Source organism: Oncorhynchus mykiss, chromosome 2, assembly GCF_013265735.2.
Source record: "Oncorhynchus mykiss isolate Arlee chromosome 2, USDA_OmykA_1.1, whole genome shotgun sequence".
NCBI lineage: Eukaryota > Metazoa > Chordata > Actinopteri > Salmoniformes > Salmonidae > Oncorhynchus > Oncorhynchus mykiss.
In genome coordinates this window covers 47,063,008-47,088,943 of record NC_048566.1, presented here as the reverse complement: position 1 = coordinate 47,088,943, position 25,936 = coordinate 47,063,008, and the positions used below count along the sequence as shown (strand labels likewise).

The window sequence follows — 25,936 nt, the reverse complement described above, 5'->3', positions numbered from 1 at the left end:
ATTAACAAAGTTGAGATTGATGGCCAGGGGCTGTATGTAAGCGAACAAGCGTGTCAGATTTTAGAACCAGTTTTGCCTTTTAGATTACAACGAACAAGATTACATTGACAGCAGGGTCCTGATCCTAAATCAGCACTCCTACTCTGTGACACTTGATATTGCTCCAGATAAGGAGAAGAGACTTCACTATTATCAACAGTTTTTGTGTAGGCTAATCATAGCCTAGGCTGTCGGAACATAGCTCATTTGTTAGAGCTGTGATTGTCATGTCATTTTAGATTATGGTTATTGGTGAGCCAAATGACTGCGGTCACCATTATAGCAAAATATATACAAATGTTTTAAAGACAGTTTCTCCTCTCCTGATTTCTGCTGCCATAGAAATAGAATATTCATTATAGTTCTACGTGCTGCTACAGGGAAGGGGAGCATTGCCTGTAGGCAAATGAAGACTTGTTTGCTACAACACCTTGCTTGTTTTAGCAAGAGGCAACAAAGTTTCATCACGTTAAGAGTCCATGTTACCACAGAAATGGACTAAACTACACGAATACCTGACCGTCCAGTCTTCAGTCAGCTTTTCATTCCTAACAAAAAAATCATCACAACTTGAAAATGTGGTGTTCTTGCTAGCTGTTAACGTATTTATGGTTGTGATATAGTAGTGGGATTGACTGGTTATAGTTTGAAAAAGTAGATAGATTGAATGATTGGATAAGTCTGAACATGAGAAAGTTGGTTCGGTGTCTTGAACGGTTCAAGAGTTACTGTTGGAGGGTTATTTTATGCATATGTCTATAGTTAATAGTTCGATTTTAAGTCATTTGAAGTTAGAATAGCCTGAATGTTTTAAAGTTGGTCTTGAAAGCAGGACCATTCACAAAAGCTACCTCTGTATTCCTATGGTCCTCATTTAACCCATGTTAATTTATGCAAATGGTACTGCTAGCTAGCATGAGGACGAAAGTAGCAGATTTCCAGGAAAACGAGCAGTATTTCAATCTTCTCAATGGAGCAGTGTGTATTAGGGTCAAATTTGAAGTGCAGTGGCATATACCATCCCTGTATTATGTTTTCTGATCCATATCTCTCGCCGGCTCAACGGTGTGGAACCAAAGAGACTCTGATAAGGGCTTCACATAATGTGCTATTCTATTGTTACTAACAACACGTTGTGGGAAACATCTTTCCCTAAACAGGCCAAAGTTATTTTGACCACTGTCTGCTCTCACTGTGCTATGCAGACCTTGTACATAATCAGATCAGGTGAAGACTGGAGATAATGTAGACCGACTATTGTTTCTTTCACCATCCTTGTGTCTTTGTGGCACGAAGCAAGGCTAGTAGTAAAAGTTATTGATATTGCTAACTGTTGTGCATAGGAATGTTGCCTACAGTTTGGGGTTTGTCCTGTCATCACATGCAACTGCTAGCCAGTATACTAAATGCCTGCTCCAGATCACTTTCTCCAGACCTAGCCTAGTTGATGTGTGAACTTAAGCTATGAGTACTGGATTTGCATGTGGTGGACCATCTATTTGCTGGTACTAATTTTAAACTGAACATCGTAGGATAGTAGGCAGTGAGAAATACCAAAAATAACAGGTGGTCTCGTTAGTACATAGTTGTGAACTAGGCCCTATATGGATTGTTACTTTGCTTGCTCATAGGATGTGCCACATGCCGCTATCTTGTACTTTCTTTTGGCAATTAGGTGTCTACGAGTATTTAGGATAGTGACTGATGCAGTTGATTGATTGGTTGATCTGATCCATGACCTTTGAACCTCTTACTATGCTATTGTTTGGTAGGGTAGTGACAATACCAGTATTGCGATACTTGTTAGTATCGTGGCAAGGAAACAAAACATGAAATGGATTTAACTTCTTTAGGAAAACAGCCCTAATGTTGTAAACAAACATCGTTGTCATCCTGTCCCATGTGTTTATTTTCCAAGCTATAGCACACAATATTTTACATACAACAGGTTTTTATAGGACCGAAGAGTTTGGTCTGCTTCGTGTTTCATGTTTGCCGTGGAAAAAATATTGCGATACTGGTTTTGTCACAGCCCTGTTTGGCTTTGTGCTAGTGATTAGGATGAGTGGCTCAGAGAACCACTTTAGATGTCTTATTAGGCTAATGGGAACTAAGAATAGAATAAACTACGGTACTAGACTCTCTTTGTGATTCAGGTGTTTTTGTATTGCATTACGTTATGTTATATCATGGCTATTATGGATGATCAATGTTTAACTTGTGTTAAAACTCATCTCTTCCCCCTCTCCCTTCAGACTTTGACATGAAGAAGGATATTGAGACGCTGATAGCAGAGGAACGGGCTGACATCATCTCCAAGTATGACAAGGTGAGTTTATGTGTGTGACATCATCGGTTCTGTAAGTCGCCTAAGACGAGGGCTTTGTCCAAAATAGGGCTGAGTTTAATAAAATCACATATGGTGCCATTTCAGATTTTCCCAAGGTGAGTGTGACAACTGTGTGTGTGCGCGCCATCAAGTATGACAAGGGCTGTTTGCCCCATTTTATATTTGGATTGTTGTTCAGATGATTTGTAGCCTAGATGCCGAGACTGTCAACTAACTCAAATTGATTTACACAAAACGAAACGAGCAATCTGGGATTGGTACATCCATTTTTTTTAAAGTTTGAATTAATGATATACAGGCCATTTGGTCTTAAAGAATATAACTTACGATTGCATGTACTCGATCAGAATCCAAAATATTATTTTGTTTTACTCCATTGTTTGTTAACAATGTAATCGTAAACAACCTTCCAAACATTTTGATCTCATAGATGGTCTATGAATTTGAGTGTGATTACATTTCTCCAACCCCATCCCTCAGCTGTTGACCTAAACAAGTGGAGCGCTTTGTTGTTTTCGAATCCCAGATTGTCCCTTTATTAGAAATGTCTTCAGTCTTCAGCCACTCTTGCTGTGCACTTGTGGAAGATTAGTTGAAGGGACTGCTCAAATGAAGGACCACAGACAGATAGCTGTGCCCAGTACTGACGGCTGACTGTAGGAACAGATTGTGCCGTCCCTGTCCCCTGCCTAGCCTCCATGCAACTGATGACATTAGACCGGCAGACACTCAGAACAGCCTAGCTGAAACCTTTGATAAACAGTCTAGTAAATGTAAAACTCTAATGAAGGGTAGGGGAAGCTTCTTCTTTTATTCCAGTCTACTTTTGGCAAAGTTTGTGATTTTGCAACCCAAAATAAGGGTAAATAGAGCAGCTTTATGGTGAAGCGAAGCCCCAGAGTAGAGGTCTTCACAAATCCACCTGTACCTGTACAATTCTAAATATTGTCACTGGTTTGGGTCGGATTTGACACGATTGTCACAGGTATTGGGTATATGTAATTTTAACTGATTTGTCCGGAAGGACCCATACAGATCCGAATGCGACTGCTGCGGTAGAAAGAGGGAGAGACATTGTATCATTATGCTGCTGACTCTTGCTTTTCACGAGAGTGGCTTGTGTAGCTTGTTGTCCAATCATAAGTCATCAAAGTTGTAATAGGCTATAGTGATAGAGCCTCTGTGTGTGGCAAAAGTTAGGAGATACTAATCAATGGGGTGGCAGGGTAGCCTAGTGGTTAGAGCGTTGGACTAGTAACGGGAAGGTTGCAAGTTCAAACCCCCGAGCTGACAAGGTACGAATCTGTCGTTCTGCCCCTGAACACTGTTCCTAGGCAGTCATTGAAAATAAGAATTTGTTCTTAACTGGCTTGCCTAGTTAAATAAAGGTTACATAAAACATTTAATAAAAAAAATGGAAGGTGGTGTTAAAATTACTGCCAACATAGAATAAGAGCGCATGCAGCCTCAATTACCCAAGCTAGCTAGCTTAACTAGCTTCTTCCGGTTTGATGCTGTCAAGACAGACAGTACATAATCATATTGGATAACCTAACGTTAGCTATGGCAGCTAGTAGTCTACTATAGCATGAGTAGGCTTGGTTGGTTGCTGTCTCGTCTCTCCCTCCCTCACTGCTCCGTGTGTCACTCACAGTAGCCAACACGCACAGAACGGCCCCTGCTAGAGCGTCACCTCTCTCTACCTCGTCTCCCTCACTCCCTTATCAGCTTTGGGCCCAGTTTCCCAAAAGCATCTTAAGGCAAAGTTCATCGTGAGAACCTTCGTAAGAGCATTTTAAAATGTACAACCGTCTTTATTAACGCTGCACTTGAAATCACTATCAGCGCACTCATACAACAGCTAAGGGAATTGGTAGATCCCCGTCTGCCCTCCCGTGTCACTTTACACACAGAAAATCTCAGCTAAACATGGAACGAAGATGTTTATCTGTCTCTCTGTGACCCCCGAAAACTTTATAGTTGAATATAAGTATCCTAAAACGTTTGCAATGTTATAAACAAGCAAAACAAGTGTAACAGTATAGCTTCCGTCTCTTTCCTCCGCCCCTACCTGGGCTCGAACCAAGGACCCTCTGCACACATCAACAACTGCCTCCCACAAAGCACCGTTACCCATCGCTCCACAAATGCAGCGGCAAGGGGAACAACTACTTCAAGGTCTCAGAGCGAGTGACGTCACCGATTGAAACGCTATTAGCGCGCTCCCCGCTAAACTAGCCAGCCATTACACTAGGATACTTAAAAACTTTTTTTTTATATAAACTGAGAACTGAATGATATAATTGCTAGATTATTAGGCTAAATCTTGCCACAACTTTCATGTATATTTTTAGGTTCTAAATAACAGGCTAAAATCTGACGGACAACTAATGAAGAGCTCAAACCAAGTTTATTCACCCAAAGCGTCAGACAGCTGAACAGATGGACATATTCACATATTCTCCTCCTTACACATCTGAACAGCCAATTACACCTCTGTTGCTAGACAGAATTTTAGTGATATCTGTTCTTCCTCACTTCATCTGACCTGACCTCAGCCCAAATTCCTCCCAACTCACAGCTGTCCTGTTGACTTGTACCAGACTGTGGCCCTTCTCCTTTCCATAGGATCCCTGATGTCTAACAATAACATATTCTGACAGGATGTAAACATTCTACATTTCTCTCTCTCCCTCAGTGACATGAATACGGACATTTAAAAGTCAGAATCCATCAATCCCCCCTTTTGAACATTACTCCGTACTGTTCAACATTATATTAACTTAGAAATTACTTATAAATTAACAAAAAATAAAACATGATTAGCAGTTAATTATTAGGTTTACACCTGCACACTCTTATTTCCATCTCTTCCATTTCAGCTTTGGCTTTTGACTTTCTCCATTTCTTCCTTCTGGTGGCACAAAACTTGAAACACAAAGCATTACAAATATTAATATCCATAATTATATATGCAAAAAAAAAAAAAAGTTTGATTGCATGACGATTCCCACTCTCTTCTCATGACTATGCCTTTAGGATACTTTACATCAGCACTGTATATCCGTTTCAACATCAATGCCCTCAGAAGATGATATCCCAATAATGCTTCCAAGGTAACCCCTGCTACTACTAACACTGCCGATGACGCATACTTTACCCCTCATTTGCACCGTAGTCCAGTTCCATGTTGTTACTATAGCATCCTTCAATTAATGTCCCTACATTGACTGCCATGAGCTACTGCATGGAATCTGTCCCCTGCTGTCCTATTGTTTTCGTGGTTCACTGATAGGTCTAGGACTGAACCTTTTATAATACCACTCCCAATTCATACCCGGTTCCCAATCCACCACCATCTCCAATGACCTCCTGTGCTTTGCTACAGTCGGTACCTGTGGATAATACTTTCCTTTGCTCAGGTTAGGTACACATCGTTCATCCCAAGGCCGATCTACACCCCACCCCTTTGTGAACACCCTCGTTATAGTGTAAACTTTGGGTCCTAATGGTTGATAAGCAGCCACCTGATACTTTTCATTTACCGTCACTCGGTCCCAATCTTCTGGGAGATGTCAAGTATTTGCTGGCTGTTAGAAATGAAGGAGAGATTAGTGGTGTTGGAAGAGTATCCAACTTAACAAAAGTCCGAGTCACATGTTTCTTAATCACACTGCTGGAGATGTGATGCTATTACAGCTAACTCCACTTTCGGTGATGTGTCCTCCTGTATACAGGGATCTGTGGCTATCCTTTCAAGTGTTGTAACTTTGACAAACCCATCACTAAAAGTTGACAATAGTGTCTGAAATGACAACACTATATCTGCTACTCTCACCGTGATCTGGATATGTGTAACGTTCAATATAACTTCATAGGGGTCTCTATATTGTACAGTTATCTGTACTCCCTCTCCTTCGAGTAATCCCCTGTAACAATATACATAGAGGAGTGGTATCATTCCCCAGAGACTCTATTACTCACTTCCTTAATTTATGAGACCCACGATCTCCGCCCCAGTCACATTCCGCTCTCCCAATTCCCTATAACGTTAATGCATTGATTTTTGGGACTCCACAGAATACACTGATGTCGGTCCTGCCAGTCTCTGCAATTAACAGCTTAATGAAAAACATTCTGTCTCAAACACAGGCCACGTACGTACCTCGTCTCCTGCTACAAATACATTTGCACATAAATCATTCCATCAAAACCATAACACAATCACTACTAATCCGCTTCTATAGTTATCTACATACTAAAACATTCTCAAGTCAATTAGTCAATTTCCAACAATCCCTCCTCTTGAACAATGGTCACTCTTATGTTCCATCACACCTAAAAACATATTGACTGAACAGGGAAAAGACAAAATACACTACCGGTCCAAAGTTTTAGAACACCTACTCATTCAAGGGATTTTCTTTATTTTTACTATTTTCTATGTTGTAGAATAACAGTGAAGACATCAGTACTATGAAATAATATAGGAAATAGGAAAAATAAAGTAGGGAAAATAAAGAATAACCCTTGAATGAGGTGTTCTAAAACTTTTGACCCATAATGTACATGTTTATAATGATTTCACAACACACTTGATGCGACTTAGACTGGGGAAAGAACTGTCCATCTGTTCTGTTTTATGCCCATGGGATGCTAGTCGTCTTCATCCACGGGTGTCAAGGCAAGACAGACTGAGCCTTGTACGTAATTACTTGTACTGTATCATCCAGCAAGCCATATGTATTGATGTGCTTTAACGTTAGGATTATGATGACATGGTAAAACAAAACCCCTTCATGGTTGACCCAAGCTATCATCTAGTGGGTTCACAAATTTTCTCAGAGGTCATTAAAAGATAATGTTTCTAGGGAGAAAAACCCTCTCTAGACCCAATAAAATTGAGCAGCTCACCCTCCCCTCTCCTCTCCTCACAGCGTAGGAGCAGCACTCTGTCTCTCTTTCTCTCCTTTCCTAATCATAATTAAAACATTTGATAAATTATCCAACCCAAATTTAGAATGACAGTCCTCAGCGCTTTACGTTGAGTCTATCACTCGAATTCATGCCCCTCAACCTAGCACACGTCATCACGGTTAGAATGTACATTTATAAACGGGACCATATATAACCGGTATAAACTTTTCTCGTTACAACCCCCGTTTGTCCTTGTTTTACTGTCGCGAGTGACATTTTAATGACAGATCGGTATCGCGATGCATTCTTAATCTAAATTACTATATTTTTTGTAATGTGCAGACCTCCACAGTCAACCTGATACCCCAAATCAACAATTATGGGCACGGTTGACCCCTCCCCCCCGATTTCAATATCTGAGGAAATAAATTTAGTTTTTCCCAAGCACATGAGTCTCTCACCTGAGCTGCCACCACCATTATGTACCGTTCATTCTGTCTGGTCCATTTTCCCACCAGTACCCCCGTAGCATGAGAGAAGATTGGACGTGATATCTCGCCATGTTCACTCCACATGCACAGTCTCAGGCCTCATGCCGCACTCCTGCCGCTCGTACACAAGTTGATGGCTCAGACTCAGATCACAGGTAGGAATGGTGGAAGACAAGGTCGTAGTGAACGCCTTTGTCGCTATTTCTTCAGCTGGTTGGGGGTGGGTTGAGCTTCACACTGTTCTTGGTCAAAGTATCTCTCCATGCATTAAGACACCATCTGTGTTCACCTTCACCATAACTTGATAGAGGACAGAGCAGAACAACAATTTAAGACATTTCTGATTCTGGAAATCCAGGCCATCTATTCACCGTATGACAAGTTATTACATTCCCAATTTTCTTAATACCAAAATCTCTCAGACAAATGGCAGAGCATTATAACACACTGTTGAAACCATTTTCCAAATTCGCTCATACTCCCTTATCATATTGGCGACCTCACCGCAGAGTTACTGGGTCAGGGAGTTAGAGCACTAACCCTTAGGGAGAAATACTGATAATGCAGCAGACCCAATCTGGTATCGAAACAAAGTCATAAACAAGAGCGAAAACAACAGCAATATACATATCACAATCTATTTAGAGTCACTATCAACATATATTTTCCTTTTTAAATGCAGACTTAACATTTGCATATTTACCAAAGGGCCAGGGCCCCAGGAAACTGGTACTTTCCCCTTTGAACATGACTCACATCGTGATTCAAAAACAAACAACACTTCCTGTTAAATCAAAAATAAACAAATTAGAAGAACAAATCATATTAGAATTGCAACTCTTGATAACTCCGTAAGCAAATAATTGTATCCCATAAGGTGATGGTAAAATAGACTAGAGACAGGTGTCCCTCATTCATACACTGCTCAAAATAAAGGGAACACTTAAACAACACAATGTAACTCCAAGTCAATCACACTTCTGTGAAATCAAACTGTCCACTTAGGAAGCAACACTGATTGACAATAAATTTCACATGCTGTTGTGCAAATGGAATAGACAACAGGTGGAAATTATAGGCAATTAGCAAGACACCCCCAATAAAGGAGTGGTTCTGCAGGTGGTGACCACAGACCACTTCTCAGTTCCTATGCTTCCTGGCTTATGTTTTGATCACTTTTGAATGCTGGTGGTACTTTCACTCTAGTGGTAGCATGAGACAGAGTCTACAACCCACACAAGTGGCTCAGGTAGTGCAGCTCATCCAGGATGGCACATCAATGCGAGCTGTGGCAAGGTTTGCTGTGTCTGTCAGCGTAGTGTCCAGAACATGGAGGCGCTCCCAGGAGACAGGCCAGTACATCAGGAGACGTGGAGGAGGGCAACAACCCAGCAGCAGGACCGCTACCTCCGCCTTTGTGTAAGGAGGAGCAGGAGGAGCACTGCCAGAGCCCTGCAAAATGACCTCCGGCAGGCCACAAATGTGCATGTGTCTGCTCAAACGGTCAGAAACAGACTCCATGAGGGTGATATGAGGGCCCGACGTCCACAGGTGGGGGTTTTGCTTACAGCCCAACACCGTGCAGGACGTTTGGCATTTGCCAGAGAACACCAAGATTGGCAAATTCGCCACTGGCGCCCTGTGCTCTTCACAGATGAAAGCAGGTTCACACTGAGCACATGAGAGTCTGGAGATGCCGTGGAGAACGCTCTGCTGCCTGCAACATCCTTTAGCATAACCAGTTTGGCGGTGGGTCAGTCATGGTGTGGGGTGGCATTTCTTTGGGGGGCCGCACAGCCCTCCATGTGCTCGCCAGAGGTAGTCTGACTGCCATTAGGTACCGAGATGAGATCCTCACCCCTTGTGAGACCATATGCTGGTGCGGTTGGCCCTGGGTTCCTCCTAATGCAAGACAATGCTAGACCTCATGTGGCTGGAGTGTGTCAGCAGTTCCTGCAAGAGGAAGGCATTGATGCTATGGACTGGCCCGCCCGTTCCCCAGACCTGAATCCAATTGAGGACATCTGAGACATCATGTCTCGCTCCATCCACCAACGCCACGTTGCACCACAGACTGTCCAGGAGCATGCCCAGGCGTTGTAGGGAGGTCATACAGGCAGGTGGAGGCCACACACACTACTGAGCCTCATTTTGACTTGTTTTAAGGACATTACATCAAAGTTGGATCAGCCTGTAGTGTGGTTTTCCACTTCAATTTTGAGTGTGACTCCAAATCCAGACCTCCATGGGCTGATAAATTTGATTTCCATTGATAATTTTTGTGATTTTGTCAGCACATTCAACTATGTAAAGAAAAAAGTATTTAATAAGAATATTTCATTCATTCAGATCTAGGATGTGTTATTTTAGTGTTCCCTTTATTTTTTTGAGCAGTGTATTTTACTTAAATCTCACCTAATGTCTCAGATCAATTCTAGTGAAGTTGATAAGGCCTCACCAGAAAGTCAAGACACAGGTCATTCAACACCATTAAATATTTTCTTTCCCTTTTCTTTCCCTGTACTTCAGAAACCATTTAACAACAATTCAAACATTTCCATCATTCTGCGTACCCAGTTTAAAACCAAATTAAGACGACCCCACACAATAAATCAAACACGGTATTAACACTTCTAACCCATATTCATAACCGGTGAGTTATTTGTGCATACTGGTGTGTGTGTGGTAAACCCTAGGGAAAAAACACACAAATGGCCAGGCCATACTTATCTGTGAGCTAACTTTACGGCTGAATCCGGATACCTTTATACTTAGAAAACTGAAGAATTTCAATAACTGCTCTCCCAAGACAACAGTCTCGGAAAACATTTCATAGAGAGATGACACCCCATCTTCTCCTGGAAAAGAAAGTGTACATTTCGTTAGCATTCACTATGCTACATCTTAATCAGCAACCCAAAATGTTGAATTATAAACAAAACTGTCCTCCATCCAATTGTTAATCGTTTGTTTTAATCCACCCCAAAATGTTTACTCTTATTTAGCATGTACTACCCTTAGACACGGCAACATTTATCTCACCACCAAGTGGTTTACTCCCGTTTTTCTTTTCCCCATGATTTTCCGTATCCACCACACCACAATTTCTTGTGACCCCCTCCTCCCTCTCGTCAATTCTATAAGTCTATTTCATAATAAGACTAAATAAAATGTCTCACGAGATTAGAACCCCCCCGAGGTTTTCTGAGTTTGCAAAATACTGTTTGGCCTGGTAATTTTTATTTGTTACCTTTTTAGAATCCCTTTCCCTGTCATTTCACATAGATTCTCCAACCCCAAAATTGATTCCACCTCCTCCCATGTAAAATTACCCGGTATTGTTACTGGTCCTATGTTTTAAAGACCGGTAGTAATCATATCACTTTCGATGCTGCCCCTGTTACCTTTCTGAATAGAACACTTTACCCTTTTGTTAATTTTACATATTTCTCATCGTAAGGAATCAGCGATATTTGATTCCAGGCATCTTTTAAAAAGTTGTGAGATCCCTTCACATAGAAACTGTCTTCACTATTGATCAAAACCAAGGCCATACACCACTATTTGAACGTCTCCTGCCCCGCTGCCTACAAGAGGGTTTGCTGCTTTAACTTTACTGTTTTTTTTCTTACCTTGGCCATTGAAACCACTCGTACAACTGCGAAGTGAGCGGTGTTAGATTCCACTCTGAAAGCATCCTGCTCTATTTCATCCATATTCGAGATGGCTTTATTAAACTTTTCTTTGAAAGTTGATAAACCTGGCAACTCACTTTTGAGAAAATCACCTTTGAATGTTCAAGCACCCAAAGGAACTTGGTAGATACTAAGTGAGAGAGAACAGCTGATCATTACTCGCCCTAGCAGAGCTGGTTAGGCTGTTATGTAATCCAGAGCATTGGTGGTTGCAACTGTGCTGTCAGATTGTCCGTTCGTAAATTCAGAGCATTTCGCGTTCAGAGCGCACACTCGTCGATGAATAGGGGTGCACCGAACCGTCTGACCTCACATCGGCAATCAAGCACCCAAGCGAACTGGCTAACATTGGCTAGCTTGCTAGCCACTTCCAGACACAGAATGAGAGAACATCCCACTGACCATTTTACGCATCCTAGCAGAACAGCTGTTTTCATGTTATCCTGAGTGTTGGTGACTGTAACTGTGCTGCTGGCAACAATTTAATTCCGCTTTTTTGCTGATGTTTACTGACACCGGCCGTATTCAACGGGTGTCGAGTGTTTGTAAATTCTTCAGTTTTGCTGCCCTCTGGCACACTCAGACAAAAGTGCTCTGAAATCGGCATAAATGGCCAGACTGAATTTAAGAACGCACCCGAAAAGGTTACTTGCATAGTAGAGTCTTTTGTTAAGACATGTAGCTAGCTAGGTAAACAATGAACCATAATCACAACTCATGATGTTACTACCCTGCATGAATCTGTAGGTAGCTAACCAACATTAGGCTGTAGCTAGCCAAGCAAATGGCTCTTTCTGACAAAATAGCTAGACTATCTTACCCTTATGCATTATTCATGGTTAGACACATCTCCTGTCAGATGCCATGGATGCCCTTAGTTATGTAATATGGAGACAGGTGTTTTCTCCATCTCCTTAGCTATCATACTCAAATTCCAGTGATTTTCATTAATGTCCTCCAGAAATGGAGAGCAACACTTATGCAGTTTTAATACACTAACACATTTTCTTTTTTAAATGCGTGCTATTTGGCAGACCAATCCAAACTCATCTCTCAGCATTTCATGATCTCAGCCAATCAGGGCTAGCGGGAAGGTTACCGAAATTTTCTTTGGCTAAACCAACTAGGCTCATAATTTAGTAATTTTATTCAAATTTACAGTCGGTATACATGTTTAAGGCACATGAAAGTTCACACATTTTGATTAAAAACAGTAAGTTCAAATGTCTCTCCTGTGAAGTAGTGACCTACGCCTCATTTCCTGAAGCGGGTCACATATCACTTATGAATGCAAGAAACAATGCTTTTTTTTCCCCGACTTTTTCTAATCATAGCCTAGCCCACAGGCCTATATGTTTTGACTTTTTCCACTTTTTTTACGTTACAACCTTAATCTAAAACTCATTAAATACAAATGTTCCTCATCAATCTGTAGGTCACAATACCATCCCATAATGACAAAGCAAAAAGTTTTGACATTTTTGCAAATTTGACTATTCAGACCATTTGCTATGAGACTCGAAATTGAGCTCCGCTGCATCCTGTTTCCATTGGTCAACCTTGAGATGTTTTTACAACTTGATTGGAGTCCACCTGTGGTAAATTAAATTGATTGGACATGATTTGGAAAGGCACACACCTGTCAATATAAGATCCCACAGTTGATAGTGCATGTCAGAGAAAAAACCAAGCCACGAGGTCGAAGGAATTGTCCGTAGAGCTCCGAGACAGAATTGTTTTGAGGCACAGATCTGGGGAAGGGTATCAAAAAATGCCTGCAATCTTGAAGGTCCCCAAGGGCACAGTGGCCCCCATCATTCTTAAATGGAAGTAGTTTGTAACCATGAAGACTATCCCTAGAGCTGGCCGCCCGGCCAAACTGAGCAATCGGGGAAGAAGGGCCTTGGTCAGGGAGGTGACAGAGCTATAGAGTTCCTCTGTAGAGATGGGTGAAACATCCAGAAGGACAACCATCTCTACAGCACTCCACCAATCAGGCCTTTATAGTAGAGTGGCCAGACGGAAGCCACTCCTCAGTAAAAGGCACATAACAGCCCACTTGGAGTTTGCCAAAAGGCGCCTAAAGGACTCGCAGACCATGCGAAACAAGATTCTATGCTCTGATGAAACGAAGATTGGACTCTTTGGCCTGAATGCCAAGTGTCACGTCTGGAGGAAACCTGCCACCATCCCGAGTGGCACATTCTAAGGCACTGAATCTGTGCTACAGGCGTCAACCAGGCTCTATCACAACCTGCCGTCTTTGGGAGTCCCATAGGGCGGCGCACAATTGGCCCAGCCTCGTGCAGGTTTGGCCGGTGTAGGCTGTCATTGTAAATAAGATTTGGTTCTGACTTGCCTAGTTAAATAAAATAAAAAATAAATCCCTACGGTGAAGCATGTTAGTGGCAGCATCATGCTGTGGGGATGCGTTTCAGCGGCAGGGACTGGGAGATTAGTCAGGATTTAGGGAAAGATGAAAGGCGCAAAGTGCAGAGAGATCCTTGATGAAAACCTGCTCCAGAGCGCTCAGGACCTCAGACTGGGGCGAAGGTTCACCTTCCAACAGGACAACAGCCAATACAACGCATGGGTGGCTTCGGGGCAAGTTTCTGAATGTCCTTGAGTGGCCCAGCCAGAGCCCGGACTTGAACCAGATTGAACTTCTGGAGAACATCTCTGGAGAGACCTGCAAATAGCTGTGCAGCGACTCTCCCGATCCAACCTGCAGAGCTTGAGAGGAATGGGAGAAACGCTCCAAATGCAGTGTGCCAAGCTTGTAGCGTCATACTCAAGAAGACTCAAGGCTGCAATCGCTACCAAAGGTGCTTCAACAAAGTACTCAGTAAATGATCTGAATACTTATGTAAATGTTAGTTTTCTATTTTTGCAAATGTATTTAAAAAATGATCTAAAGACCTGTTTTTGCTTCCTCATTATGGGTAATGTGTAGATTGAGGAGTAAAAAACGATTTAATCAATTTTAGAATAAGGCTGTAACAAAATGTGAAAAAGGTCAAGGGGTCGGAATACTTTCCCGAAGGAACTGTATGTAAAAAACAGATTAATCAAGAATAGTCTGATGGGTGACGATATTAGTCTGTCACTTGAGTTATATATTATCACTTGTGAATGATGCCCAGCGTCAGGCAAGAAACAATGCCTTTTTTGGGGGGACTTTTTGGAAACAATTTCGCACACCTCATGTAGTCTAGCCCACAGGCCTATGTGTTTTGATGTTTGTATCACAACTAAGGTGGCCAAATAACTTCTTAAAATGAAGCACATTAATCCGCTATACAAGGGGTTTGGAGCCTAACTGGCATACATAAGCAGCGAGTGAGTCAAGTTTGGGGAAGATAATTTTCACCATAAAAATGTACATTTATAATGAAAGTATTGCATGGATAATCGCATTTGCTTTCACTTTTTATAATGGGGTTTTCCTGCTAATGGAACATTTGCGCTTATAGCCTACTGCCATGTGTGCATTGCTGCGTTTGAAATATGAAGACATAGCCTAATAGTTGATAAACATTTTAAGCTAAACGTTGTGATCTGTTGTGTCAGCCACATTGCGCATTTTTTAAATTGTTATGCTAGTGGTTTTATTAATTTGGGATCTATCGCATCCCACAACTGTCCCAGACTATGTTTGGAATATTTATTTCTCACAAAAAATAGGTCAACTTTCGTACCATGGGGGATAGTCGATTTACATAGGCTAGTGCTTTTCCTGTTTGTTAGGACACTGTCCGCACAAGGCATGATTTATTTTTAGGGTGCATTATACGGCCACACAAAGGGGAGGCCGCCGGAAATTTCGAGACATTAGTAAATGTTTCTCAAATTGTGAATGAGAGACTGATGAAGTCTGTACAGCTTTTTAAAATTTGATTTATTTCACCTTTATTTAACCAGGTAGGCTATTTGAGAACAAGTTCTCATTTACAACTGCGACCTGGCCAAGATAAAGCAAAGCAGTGTGACACAAACAACAACACAGAGTTACACATGGAATAAACAAATATACAGTAAATAATACAATAGAGAAAGTCTATATACACTGTATGCAAATAAGGTAGGATAAGGGGTGAGGCAATAAATAGGCATAGTGGCAAAATTATTACAGTATGGCAAATTAAACACTGGAGTGATAGATGTGCAGAAGATGTGTGCAAGTAGCGGTGCTGGGGTGCAAAGGAGGAAAATATATAACAATATGGTGATGAGGTAGTTGGATGGGCTATTTACAGATTGGCTATGTACTGGTGCAGTGATCTGTGAGCTGCTCTGACGGCTGGTGCTTAAAGCTAGTGAGGGAGATATGAGTCTCCAGCTTCAGTGATTTTTGCAGTTTTTGCTTGCGGAACAAACAAAGCAGAGCTCATGCCTTTCAAGCCACTTTTTACAAATCATCATGCAGCCTTGCAATTATTAAAAATCAAAACATATAGCCCAATGTTTGTAGGTTTACATTTATATTAACTAAATTAAGCATATTGGAGTACCTATTTCTTTGTTAACCGCTCAACGCTGAATAGCCAAATGTGCACACAATATTCTTTCTATTTTATTCCGCTTGGTTCAATTGTATTCTTCATACTATAAAATAATGCCATGGAATTGTAAGCACATCTTGTCTGCAAAATGAACTAGTGTAGCCCACAGCCATTTAGCATAGCCAGATCAGAACCTAACATAAGGACAACTCAGAGTATGCTATTCTGTTCTTCATATCATGCTTCTTTAGACCTGTCGAAAGTAAATAATGGATTTATTGTGAAGGTGTAGGCTGTACTACATGGATTTATTAGCTGTTTTTAAGAAATCTTGCTTAATTTGATATTATGGTGTTTCTTCATTTGACCGTGCAGACTGGCAATAAGAACAGTGGGAACGTTTTCCTTGTCAGCGCCATTATTAGTGCAATGCCCTTTAAAGTCCACCCCCACCCCACTTCGCGTCCTCCCTTCCCCATGGTCTAGGTCATTCTTGTGTGCATGGCTCTGCGGCCCATCTCGTTCCCTCTGCTCTCGTGCCTTGAACCTCGCACGCTTTCAGTGGATACAGCTGGAGAGCTGCAAGGCAATACCATTGTGAGCCACTCGGCAGCCATGACCAATATGACAACATGCTAATAACAGGGTTAATAATATACAGTGGGGCAAAAAAGTATTTAGTCAGCCACCAATTGTGAAAGTATTCCTACTTAAAAAGATGAGAGGCTCTCACAGACCTGTAACTTCTTCTTTAAGAGGCTCCTCTGTCCTCCACTCGTTACCTGTATTAATGGCACCTGTTTGAACTTGTTATCAGTATAAATGACACCTGTCCACAACCTCAGTCACACTCCAAACTCCACTATGGCCAAGACCAAAGGACACCAGATACAAAATTGTAGACCCGCACCAGGCTGGGAAGACTGAATCTGCTATAGGTAAGCAGCTTGGTTTAAAGAAATCAACTGTGGGAACAATTATTAGGAAATGGAAGACATACAAGACCACTGATACTCTCCCTCGATCTGGGGCTCCACGCAAGATCTCACCCCGTGGGGTCAAAATGATCACAAGAACGGTGAGCAAAAATCCCAGAACCACACGGGGGGACCTAGTGAATGACCTGCAGAGAGCTGGGACCAAAGTAACAAAGCCTACCATCAGTAACACATTACGCCGCCAGGGACTCAAATCCTGCAGTGCCAGACGTGTCCCCCTGCCTAAGCCAGTACATGTCCAGGCCCGTCTGAAGTTTGCTAGAGAGCATTTGGATGATCCAGAAGAAAATTGAGAGAATGTCATATGGTCAGATGAAACCAAAATATCACTTTTTGGTAAAAACTCAACTCGTCATGTTTGGAGGACAAAGAATGCTGAGTTGCATCCAAAGAACACCATACCTACTGTGAAGCATGGGGGTGGAAACATCATGCTTTGGGGCTGTTTTTCTGCAAAGGGACCAGGACGACTGATCCGTGTAAAGGAAAGAATGAATGGGGCAATGTATCGTGAGATTTTGAGTGAAAACCTCCTTCCATCCGCAAGGGCATTGAAGATGAAACGTGGCTTGGTCTTTCAGCATGACAATGATCCCAAACACACCGCCCGGGCAACGAAGGAGTGGCTTCGTAAGAAGCATTTCAAGGTCCTGGAGTGGCCTAGCCAGTCTCCAGATCTCAACCCCATAGAAAATCTTTGGAGGGAGTTGCCCAACAGCCCCAAAACATCACTGCTCTAGAGGAGATCTGCATGGAGGAATGGGCCAAAATACCAGCAACAGTGTGTGAAAACCTTGTGAAGACTTACAGAAAACGTTTGACCTCTGTCATTGCCAACAAAGGGTACCTTTTGCTGCGATTACAGCTGTAAGTCGCTTGGGGTATGTCTCTATCAGTTTTGCACATCGAGAGACTGACATTTTTTCCCATTCCTCCTTGCAAAACAGCTCGAGCTCAGTGAGGTTGGATGGAGAGCATTTGTGAACAGCAGTTTTCAATTCTTTCCACAGATTCTTGATTGGATTCAGGTTTGGACTTTGACTTGGCCATTCTAACACCTGGATATGTTTATTTTTGAACCATTCCATTGTAGATTTTGCTTTATGTTTTGGATCATTGTCTTGTTGGAAGACAAATCTCCGTCCCAGTCTCAGGTCTTTTGCAGACTCCATCAGGTTTTCTTCCAGAATGGTCCTGTATTTGGCTCCATCCATCTTCCCATCAATTTTAACCATCTTCCCTGTCCCTGCTGAAGAAAAGCAGGCCCAAACCATGATGCTGCCACCACCACGTTTGACAGTGGGGATGGTGTGTTCAGCTGTGTTGCTTTTACGCCAAACATAACGTTTTGCATTGTTGCCAAAAAGTTCAATTTTGGTTTCATCTGACCAGAGCACCTTCTTCCACATGTTTGGTGTGTCTCCCAGGTGGCTTGTGGCAAACTTTAAACGACACTTTTTATGGATATCTTTAAGAAATGGCTTTCTTCTTGCCACTCTTCCATAAAGGCCAGATTTGTGCAATATACGACTGATTGTTGTCCTACTGACAGAGTCTCCCACCTCAGCTGTAGATCTCTGCAGTTCATCCAGAGTGATCATGGGCCTCTTGGCTGCATCTCTGATCAGTCTTCTCCTTGTATGAGCTGAAAGTTTAGAGGGACGGCCAGGTCTTGGTAGATTTGCAGTGGTCTGATACTCCTTCCATTTCAATATTATCGCTTGCACAGTGCTCCTTGGGATGTTTAAAGCTTGGGAAATGTTTTTGTATCCAAATCCGACTTTAAACTTCTTCAGTATCTCGGACCTGCCTGGTGTGTTCCTTGTTCTTCATGATGCTCTCTGCGCTTTTAACGGACCTCTGAGACTATCACAGTGCAGGTGCATTCATACGGAGACTTGATTACACACAGGTGGATTGTATTTATCATCATTAGTCATTTAGGTCAACATTGGATCATTCAGAGATCCTCACTGAACTTCTGGAGAGAGTTTGCTGCACTGAAAGTAAAGGGGCTGAATAATTTTGCACGCCCAATTTTTCAGTTTTTGATTTGTTAAAAAAGTTTGAAATATCCAATAAATGTCGTTCCACTTCATGATTGTGTCCCATTTGTTGTTGATTCTTCACAAAAAAATACAGTTTTATATCTTTGTTTGAAGCCTGAAATGTGGCAAAAGGTCGCAAAGTTCAAGTGGGCCGAATACTTTCGCAAGGCACTGTATATAACAAAGTATTGAGATTACATTTTGTTATTGACCAAATACTTATTTTCCACCATAATTTGCAAATAAATTCATAAAAAATCCTACAATGTGATTTTCTGGATTTTTTTTTTCTCATTTTGTCTGTCACAGTTGAAGTGTACCTATGATGAATTACAGGCCTCTCTCGTCGTTTTAAGTGGGAGAACTTGCACAATTGGTGGCTGACTAAATACTTTTTTGCCCCACTGTGTCTGAGAATATCCAAGGGGCTTTTATATAATTCAAAATTAATAATAATCGCTTTATTTATAAAAATAAACAAAGTTTTTAAATAACGTAAAATGAGCGAGGAAAAAGGCCGTTCTTGAACATGGGGTGAGACATTGTTACTAATTTGTAAATAAAGCCAGTTTGTTATTTAGTATAATTTATTTCTGTTTTTAGAGGGAGAGAAACCAAAAAACCTACAATCATCTCATGGGTATTGAACCAGCATCTGTAGCAACACAGCTTGCACTGCTATGCAGTGTCTTAAACCGGCGCGCCACTCAGGCGTTGTACAATGTGATCGGTCAGGAGTGGGCTACAAGAGAGCAAAATAATCCTAATAAAATAATAAAAAACGTATTGTAACAGTTTTAGTAAGTCATGCACAATTATCAGTTTCTATTTAGGTTTATGTCGCCCATTCATTGTCAGTTAGACACAGTAAGACCCAAAGGCAAAATTAGTGCTCTAACTCCCCCTGGTCTGGAACAATGAAGTGGTGATGCAAGGTACTGTACTAAACCACAAATTACCTCTAAATCCTGCAGCAACCACTGTAAGCCTACACTGCCTGCAATGTTTTTGACCAGCTAACTTAGCTAGTGTCATAGCCTCTCTCTCTCTGCAAGCTAGCAAGTTTATCCAGTTTGTCAACTTGTGACTGTGTTCCAAAAACATGTCAACACATTGCTGAGATTGAGAAATGGGAGCCAGTCAGCCAGCCACCTCTCCTACTTGGATAGTTAGCTGACGTCAGCTAAAGTTATTTTTGCTGATAGTCCTGTTTGTCATTGTATACCAGAAGTTATCTGCCAAAAATGGTCTGCCAAATTTGGTAAATTTCAGTTATTGCATACCAAGTTGTCAGCCTAAAATGTTGTGCCTAAAATTGTCTGCCAAAAGTTTTCTGTCTAGCTAGCTAAATCAATTGACAGCCTAGCTAGCTAATTCAGTTTTAGCTCTGTTATATAATATTGCTTGCATGATGTGATAAATGATAGCTTTATAAATACATTGCGCTGATATATTAGTCTAAGATAAGATATACAGTTGAAGTCGGAAGATTACATACACCTTAGCCAAAAGCATTTAAACTCAGTTTCTCACAATTCCTGACATTTAATCCTAGTAACAATAACCTGTTTTAGGTCCGTCAGGATCGCAACTTTATTTTAGGAATGTGAAATGTCAGAATAATAGTAGAGAGAATTATTTCAGCTTTTAATTCTTTCAACACATTCCCAGTGGGTCAGAAGTTTACATACACTCAATTAGTATTTGGTAGCATTGCCTTTAAATTGTTTAACTTGGGTCAAATGTTTCGGGTAGCCTTCCACAAGCTTCCCACAATAAGTTGGCTGAATTTTGGCCCATTCCTCCTGACAGAGCATGTGTAACTGAGTCAGATTTGTAGGTCTCCTTGCCTACACATACTTTTTCAGATCTGCAGACAAATTTTCTATAGGATTGAGGTCAGGGCTTTGTGATGGTCACTCCAAAACCTTGACTTTGTTGTCCTTAAGCCATTTTGCCAGAACTTTGGAAATATGATTTGTGGTCATTGTCCATTTGGAAGACCCATTTGCGACCAAGCATTAACTTCCTGACTGATGTCTTGAGATATCCACATAATTTACCTGCCTCATGATGCCATCTATTTTGTGAAGTGCACCAGTCCCTCCTGCAGCAAAGTACCCCCACAACATGATGCTGTCACCCCTGTGCGTCACGGTTGGGATGATGTTCTTCGGCTTGCAAGCCTCCCCCTTTTTCCTCCAAACATAAGGATGGTCATTATGGCCAAACAGTTCTACTTTTGTTTCATCAGACCATCAGACCAAAAAGTACGATCTTTGTCCCCATGTGCAGTTGCAAACTGTAGTCTGGCTTTTTTATGGTGGTTTTGGAGCCGTGGCTTCTTCCTTGCTGAGCAGCCTTTCAGGTTATGTCAATATAGGACTCGTTTTACTGTGGATATAGATACTTTTGTACCTGTTTCCTCCAGCATCTTCACAAGGTCCTTTGCTGTTGTTCTGGGATTGATTTGCACTTTTCGCACAAGTACGTTCATCTCTAGGAGACAGAACGTGGTATGACGGCTGCGTGGTCCTATGGTGTTTATACTTGCGTACTATTGTTTGTACAGATGAACGTGGTACCTTCAGGAATTTGGAAATTGCTCCCAAGGATGAACCAGACTTGTGAAGGTCTACAATTGTTTTTCTGATGTCTTTGCTGATTTCTTTTGATTTCCCCATGATGTCAAGCAAAGAGGCACTGACTTTGAAGGTAGGCCTTGAAATAAATCCACAGGTACACCTCCAATTGACTCAAATGATGTCAATCAGAAGCTTCTACAGCCATGACATTTTCTGGAATTTTTCAAGCTGTTTACAGGCACAGTCAACTTACTGTATGTAAACTTCTGACCCAGTGGAATTGGGATACAGTGAAATAATCTGTCTAAATAATTTTAGGAAAATTTACTAGATCTTCTAACCGACTTTCCAAATCTATAGTTTGTTAACAAGAAATTTGTGGAGTGATTGAAAAACAAGTTTTAATGACTCCAACCTAAGTGTATGTACATTTCTGACTTCAACTGTATATTTAATGGAAAAGAACAATGCATCAGTTTAATCAGCAGTTGTACAATATGATACAAAAATCCAAAATTGGACTGTATGCGTGCATGCATTTGTACTGCTGTATGGGTACTATAATACACGTTGAATCTAACTGATCCTGCTGAATTGTCCTTTTAGTCTGTGTGATTTGAGGCTTAAAAAAAAAAACATTTTCGTGTGTTTTCAGGGCAGGCAGGAGGGTGTCCACATCGACCCCTGGGAGGATACTGACTACAGCATCTATAAGGTCACAGACCGCCACGGCTTCCTGCAGTAAGTTGACAGCTCCATGACAGCTCCGACTGTGTTCACCTCTCTTCTGGAGCCAGGGGTTCACCCCAACCATGTGCCTAGGTTTAGGGCTTCAACCTTAGCAGAGTACTGGGTTTAGAGTACACACACACAACATGCAAATGGAAGGAGAAGAGAAGGGAAGCCTTAAACCACTGTAATGAACGAACCATTATCCACTGACTCACCTTTTGTTTGTCTTTCTCCTCAGCGAAGAGGAGCTGCCCACTCCGAGTGCAATTGAAGAGAAGGTATGTACTGCTGATCACCTTTGGGTTGGTTGATTGATTGATTGATTGATTGATTGATTTGTTTATTTCTTTTGTCTTACCTTCAGCAAAAGCATCACGAGATAGAGCGGGTGGAGAAATGGCTGAAGATGGTCAAGAAGTGGGACAAGTACAGGAACAGCGACAAGGTGACCGACCCAGTGCTGAGTGACTATAGGCACCACAAACAACACCTCAGCCCTCTCTCCTCTCTCTCATTTGTTCATTGCTTCCCTTTTTCAATCGCCAGTCTTATCATTTTTGGGACGGAGGGGGAATCATTAGTTGTAGTTTTCCTTTTTCATCTTTTAGCCCTTGCGTCTTTCTTTAGATGGTGAAGATAGTGTACTAGGGGAACCTCCTCTTTAATGATCACCCCATCTCTACTGATATCTACTCTCTCTGGTCTTTCTCTTTCTAGTATTTCAGTCTGGTCTCTTTAGAAGGTGAAGCGTGTTTAAGGTAGTTTTAATATAGCTCTTCCTCTCTCTTTCTCTGGTCTCTCTGTTTCTTTGGTCTCTCTCTCCCCATCTCAAGATGGTGAAGCGTGTGTACAAGGGAATCCCCCTCCAGTTGAGAGGCCAGGCCTGGGCTCTGCTACTGGACATAGAGAAGGTGAAGCAGGAGAACTCTGGAAAGTATGAGGTAAGCACACTATAGAATTAAACCCTTTCTCCCTCCATTTCCCATCTTATAGGCTTGGTGGAATGTTTTTTATATTGCTATATTGCACACCTATCCACATCCTTTCAGATCTACAGAATAGCCTAGGGGTAGGGGCTAGGGGTTGATTTGGGATTCTGCAGAAGGGTAGCTCTCCTGGAGGAGAGTTGGCTACCCCTTGTATACAGCAGACCTGAGTTTAAATAATAATAGGGTATTTCAATTACTTTGAAAGACATTTGGAAGTAAGTTATTTGAAAAGAGAAGTAATTGGATTTTGGAATGTATTTGGAAATACACTTGGAAAGTATAAACTGACTCAAGTACACTTCCTTGCTTTTAACCCAGGTCAGTTTGGTATTGGTTTGGTATTTGAAATAATGTATTTGAAAATACTTTCAAATAGTAGTTGATTTGGGCCACATTATTTGTAAATACTCAAATACACATGTATTTGAACCCAGGTCTGATATACAGTAACTGATGTTATTCTGCTTGGTTCCTTTATGGCCAGACTATGAAGGAGCAGGCCAGGAGTTTCTCTACAGAGATCAAACAGATTGATCTGGATGTCAACAGAACCTTCCGGAACAACATCATGTTCATGGAACGCTTTGGAGTCAAGTACGTCATACTCATAGTTATCACCCTAAAGCCACTAACCAGGGCTGTAACAAAGCATGCTATTGGTATATTTTGAACAGGGTTGTACACTTCCGTAAACTTTCTCAGGAAGTGTCCAGGTTTTTCAGAAATTCCACTTGGAAGATTACCGGAACCATGAGGGAATAAGCAGGGAAAACCCTTCAACCAGAATTTCGGAAAAACCTGGGAAATTCCTTGGAATTTTGCACTCCTTATTATGCACATCATGTTCATGGGCTGCTTCGGAGTCAAGTGAGACAGCTGCTGCTGCTACACCATTAGGCACATCAGGCCTGGGCAATTACTTTCCATGGAGGGCCACATAAGAATATAATTGTGCCATTGCGGGCCAGAATCATATCAAATTGGATTTGTCACATACACATGGTTAGCAGATGTTAATGCGAGTGTAGTGGAATGCTTGTGCTTCTAGTTCCGACCATGCAGTAGTATCTAACAAGTAATAACAATTTCACAAAAACTACACAAGTGTAAAGGAATTAATAAGAATATGTACATAAAAATATATGGATGAGCGACGGCCGAACGGCATAGACAAGATGCAGTAGATGGTATAGAGTATAGTATATACATATGAGTAATGTAGGGTATGTAAACTTTATTTAAAGTGGCTAGTGATACATTATTCCATCCAAATTTTTATTTTAAAGTGGTGAGAGTTGAGTCAGTATGTTGGCAGCAGCCACTCAATGTTAGTGATGGCTGTTAAACAGTCTGATGGCCTTGAGATAGAAGCTGATTTTCAGTCTCTCGGTCCCTGCTTTGATGCACCTGTACTGACCTCGCCTTCTGGATGATAGCAGGGTGAACAGGCAGTGGCTCTGGTGGTTGTTGTCCTTGGTGATCTTTATGGCCTTCCTGTGACATCGGGTGGTGTAGGTGTCCTGGAGGGCAGGTAGTTTGCCCCCGGTGATGCGTTGTGCAGACCTCACTACCCTCTGGAGAGCCTTACGGTTATGGGCGGAGCAGTTGCCGTACCAGGCGGTGATACAGCCCGACAGGATGCTCTCGATTGTGCATCTAAAAGATTGGGTGTTTTTGGTGACATGCCAAATTTCTTCAGCCTCCTAAGGTTGAAGAGGCGCTGCTGCGTCGTCTTCACCAAGCTGTCTGTGTGGTTGGACCATTTCTGTTTGTCCATGATGTGTACGCCAAGGAACTTAAAACTTTCGGGGCTGCTCCCTCTGCTGTTTCCTGAAGTCCGTTGATCATCTCCTTTGTTTTGTTGACATTGAGTGTGAGGTTATTTTCCTGACACCACACTTCGAGGGCCCTCACCTCCTCCCCGTAGGCCGTCTCGTCGTTGTTGGTAATCAAGCCTACCACTGTAGTGTTGTTTGCAAACTTGATGATTGAGTTGGAGGCGTGCGTGGCCACACAGTCATGGGTGAACAGGAAGTACAGGAGAGGGCTGAGAACGCACCCTTGTGGGACCCCAGTGTTGAGGATCAGCGGGGTGGAGATGTTATTTCCTACCCTCATCACCTGGGGGTGGCTCATCAGGAAGTCCAGGACCCAATTGCACAGGGCGGGGTCTGGACCCAGGGTCTCGAGCTTAATGACGAGTTTGGAGGGTACTATGGTGTTAAATGCTGAGTTGTAGTCGATGAATAGCATTCTTACATAGATATTCCTATTGTCCAGATGGGTTAGAGCAGTGTGATTGCAATTGCAGGATTATACATAATATATATGACTGTGTTGACAGATATATCTACTGTAAATCACGTCCAGGTATTCTACTTATTTTACTTTTTTAACATGCACAGAAATAATCCACATCCATGTTCTCCTTTTGGTAGGTATTTTCATTATTAAACATACAATGAACTACATGGAGGGAAAAGTACACTGTGCATTCAGCACTACGGACAGAACTCTTGGTAACTGGTATGCACAAAAACACAAGAAAGAGAGAAAGCTCAACATTACGTTTAAAATACTCAATCAGTGT

The 25,936-nt window shown here is 41.8% G+C and overlaps 1 protein-coding gene across 2 annotated transcripts in view; it reads left to right on the top strand.

Annotated features, from left to right (window-relative positions):
• Positions 1-25,936, top strand: part of si:dkeyp-19e1.3 (formin-like protein 5) — a 97,509-nt gene that overhangs the window by 41,574 nt on the left and 29,999 nt on the right. Inside the window, exons 2-7 of one of the 2 annotated variants that reach the window (XM_021564121.2) lie at positions 2,295-2,368; positions 22,281-22,366; positions 22,596-22,635; positions 22,722-22,802; positions 23,191-23,298; positions 23,831-23,940. In XM_021564121.2, coding sequence (XP_021419796.2) covers positions 2,303-2,368; positions 22,281-22,366; positions 22,596-22,635; positions 22,722-22,802; positions 23,191-23,298; positions 23,831-23,940 — 491 coding nt within the window. In that variant the 5' untranslated portion in view covers positions 2,295-2,302. Of the gene's footprint in view, positions 1-2,294; positions 2,369-22,280; positions 22,367-22,595; positions 22,636-22,721; positions 22,803-23,190; positions 23,299-23,830; positions 23,941-25,936 lie in introns of those variants that run through there. The other variant, XM_036949765.1, reaches the window with a different exon arrangement.